General features: G+C 42.1%; 2 protein-coding genes across 2 annotated transcripts in view; one reads left to right on the top strand and one right to left on the bottom strand.

The window, feature by feature from the left end:
- The window catches only part of LOC103507793 (metaxin-2-like), a gene marked incomplete at its 3' end in the record, with an annotated part of 2,209 nt that extends 1,688 nt beyond the window's left edge, over positions 1–521 (top strand). Inside the window, exon 4 of the mRNA XM_026822554.1 lies at positions 429–521. Within this exon, the coding sequence (XP_026678355.1) occupies positions 429–521 (93 nt within the window). The remainder of the gene's footprint in view (positions 1–428) is intronic.
- A 3-nt stretch (positions 522–524) lies between these two features.
- Positions 525–3,786, bottom strand: LOC103507791 (ryanodine receptor-like; the record flags this gene model as incomplete). Its single annotated transcript, XM_008472296.1, has 7 exons — positions 3,776–3,786; positions 3,185–3,367; positions 2,495–2,653; positions 1,986–2,144; positions 1,640–1,700; positions 1,075–1,224; positions 525–566 (listed from the first exon to the last, which is right to left on the bottom strand). Coding segments are annotated over exons 1-7 (765 nt in total), but the record flags the coding sequence as incomplete, so codon positions are not given.
- Between the last annotated feature and the right edge of the window lie 35 nt (positions 3,787–3,821).

Genomic DNA, 3,821 nt, shown 5'->3' with positions numbered 1-3,821 from the left:
TTGAAAAAAACCCCCCCACAAAAAAAAAAAAAAAAAAAAACTTCAGATTTTCAATGCACTAAGGTTCAAAAGACAAAGACTTGGACACTTGGGCCAGGATATTGGTAAAAATATACACTTGGAAACCACAAAACAATCCAATAGTCCTATGTAGTAGATAGGAAAGACCCACACAACAATTAAACAAAACAAAATAATAACTAATAAGTAAATAAATATTAACAAAATCCTAACTCAGGGGCGGGATTAATGCCTTTCTCATTCTTTCTCCTAAGGCATTCTCTTCCATCTGTAAGATAAACTGACTCCTTTCCACACCCTTAGTGATAAAATAGGTAGACCTCATGTCCCTGTTAATAACCTTTGGTTGAATTCACATGGCTGGTCCTTCTATCCCTAGTTATAATATTAAATGGTCTATTTCACAGGGCTGGTCCTTATCAAGTGAACTGGAAGAATCAGCAAAATCTGATATGAGAGCTTACATGTCCCTGGTCACAACAGTGCTGGGGAATGCAGAGGTAGTAGATGTATACTATGATGGTCAGGAGCATGACGGTCAATACCTGGTAGGAAACAAGATTAGATTAGTCTTTTCCTGAATATGTACGTACACATAAAGTCAGCCACTCACTATCAGGTAGACTTGACAGGTACGCCTGATCAGGTCCACCTGCTAGTGTGTGTGCTCATCAGGTATACCTGACAGGTGGACCTGATCAGGTGTACCTGTCAGGTCTACCTGATAGTGAGTGGCTGGCCTTGAGCGTACTTTTTTTTAGGTTTGATAGAGGGAACTGTAACTTCCAAGGTCTTATCGTCCCGAAATCGAAGAGAGAAGGGAGACACGATAGGAGAAAGGTAGCCGTTCCGAAAAAGAACAATATCAGGTCAGGATAAAATCCGCCCCGGGCGGAAATCGAACCCGCGGCCTAACGCTTACAAGGCAGACGCGCTACCAACCAAGCTAACTAGGCTGGTCGAGTATTAGCTTTTTTAAGGGGTTTAACGTCAGTGTACAGCTGCAAAGGTTTTTAGTGGCGGGAAAATTAGCGGTTTTAACAGCCAACCTACCAGTTGTTTTCCATTGTGAGTGACCGATTGCAAGATGGTTCGCAGGGTTTTGAATCCAACAGCCACATCCAGGAGATGAGCAGCAAAGAAGAAGTTGTTGAAGTTACCCATAACAGAGAACGTGAAATACCATAGACTGTACAAGAACGCCTGGGAAATCAAAGAAGAAATGCCTTGTTTCATGACCGAAAGAAGTGAGATTTAAATTTAAACCGGATAACATAGCACTTATTTTGGTTTTTCGGGGTACCTACCCATGAGGGCAATGAGATCCCTTTTTGCGGAATCCAAGTGAGGTCTACTTGTCTTTCAGGACCTATCGCGGAGCTTCGGATTCCTAATTGTATGAACGCCGTGTAACTATTAGAGTATGCAATGTGCTAAACTATAAAGGTTAGTGGAGATGTCTAGTTCACTTTTTGTCATAATTTGTATGAGCGCCGTGTAACTCTTTGAGTATGCAATGTGCTACACTACAATAGTGGAGATTTCTGTTTTACGTTTATGTACAGGCGAAGTCAAGGGATTGAGTAACACAATACTAGAAATAGAAGGTGGTACTTACGTTATCAGTAATAGTGACTCCGGCTTTCCACACCTGATATCTCCAGTCAATTCTGAGGATGCTGAAAACCAAAACAAGATATGAAGAAGTTAATTCAAAGACAAATACTTGACGGTGTCTTATGAAAAAATATATTAGTGCGCCTGCCTTGTAAGCGCTAGATCGCGGGTTCGATTTCCACTCAGGGTGAACTTCATCATAAACAGATAAGGTTCGTTCTCGGAACAGCTGACTTTCTTCTATCCCGTTTCGGGACCATAAGACCCCTGTTGTTACAGTTCTCTCTATCAAACCTCTTTCCCTTTCTTATTTTCTTCCTCTTTAAGTTTAATGTGTAAGTACTTACAAGCTAATAATTCCAGAGCTTTCTTCTTCTTCCTGTGAACTGAATGATGTCTTCTCCATACCCAGTAGATTACTGATGGAATCAAAGTCATACGTTTCACTGTACTTCTGTCTAACCTTCTTCTTGGCGAACTTATCCCAGTAATTCACGGGGAATGATCTGAAGGGGAGATAGTAACAAGTTGGTTAACTTATGTTATACACGTAACTTGGAAAATAATTTAAAAAGTGAAAAAAAAGGAGATTTTTTTTTTCAATGTTCTCTTGGAACCGCTATACTATATTAAACTTGTACGTGAGATAGGAAAGGCACCGAAGTTATATGTACAGTGACGTTTTAAACCCATTAAAAAGACCTCAATGGAAAGAGAGATATAGGATGGTTGGTTTCTATACACAGTAATAGTACTAGAAATGAGACTGTTTGCTCCGTAACTTTTCGTGTTTTCGGTGAGGGAAATAGGAGAGAAGTATAGGGTGTGACAAAAGTCCATCAAAAGTATAACTTACCCCAATAAATCTGCCAGGGTCACGGCGGGATCAGGCATTTCAGATTCCGCCCTATGTTCTTCCCCTCCTTCTCCCTCCTGTGACATCTCCCTACCTCCTACTCCCTCCTCTGTGCTGGTCTGCTTGATAGGAGTGCTCTCGTGTGGTACCATCTTATACCTGGAAATAGAATCGTTCATCATCAGGGACCCACTAGTTTTCAGTTTCAGGGACCCATTAGTTTCCAGTTAAAGTTGTAAATAATTTATATCTGGGGGCACGGTTGGTCCAGTGGTAAAGCGCTTGCTTGCCATGCAGAAGATCCTGGGCTTGAATCTCACCATTGACAAAAATTTGCACTCTTTTTTCGAATATTTCAACGGGTTACTGTCTTTCCTCGTGTTGACCCAGCACCTAAATGGGAAGTATTGTGTCTCTTATCGCCCATCTGATGAGGGACATACTACGGGATGGGTCTGCTACGACACAGACCCCACGAGTCCAATGTAGCAGTTGTTTCATTGCTACGAAATAAAAATGGGCGATTTCCAACTCATCTTGGTCATTTAACTTCTGGTTTGGAAATTGAGGGCTTCATAGAGGCCACATTTCAGAGTGAATTCATAGAACCAGTACTTACTGTCCTGTATCATCCTTAGTCACATCCAGATTAAACATTTCCAGAGGTTTACCCCCCTCATCTGTACTTACTGTCCTGTATCATCCTTAGTCACATCCAGATTGAACATTTCCAGAGGTTTACCACCCTCATCTGGAGGTGGAGGGAGGGCAGGATAAGATCTCATGTGTGACTTCTCCACTTCTTTCACCTCCACAGTGGGTTCTTCTATTGCAGGACCTCGCATGAGGGACATGAGAATACGGGCAAAGTATCTGTAAGATATACCGGAGTACATATAAGGATTAGGGGATGAGATTGATTTCATTACCTTCTTCAATGAAAAAAAACCCACACCTAAACCTCAGCTTTCCAGAAGTAAACATTCCACGATGGATTGCAGACGTGGAAGGTGGGAGTCGAGAACTGCATGTTTTTGCTGATGCTTGCAAAAGTGCCTATGCTGCTGTTGTCTTCCTCCGCATAGAGCACAAGCAGAACATACAGGTACGATTGTTAGCTTGTAAGGCTCGTGTAGCACCCACCTCAAAATCAAGCAAGCCAATGACGATACCTAGACTCGAACTATTGGCGGCTTTAATTGCTGCAAGATTGTGTCAGACGGTAGTGAAGGACTACGAATTAGACGGAGTCAAAACCACATTTTGGACGGACGCCTCTACCGTATTGGCATGGCTAGAACGGAATGATCCGTGGGATGTGTATGTG

Source organism: Diaphorina citri, unplaced genomic scaffold (genome assembly GCF_000475195.1).
Source record: "Diaphorina citri unplaced genomic scaffold, Diaci psyllid genome assembly version 1.1 scaffold342, whole genome shotgun sequence".
Classification (NCBI taxonomy): Eukaryota; Metazoa; Arthropoda; class Insecta; order Hemiptera; family Psyllidae; genus Diaphorina; species Diaphorina citri.
Note: the sequence above shows the minus strand (reverse complement) of the source record. Positions and strands in the feature narration are given on the sequence as shown.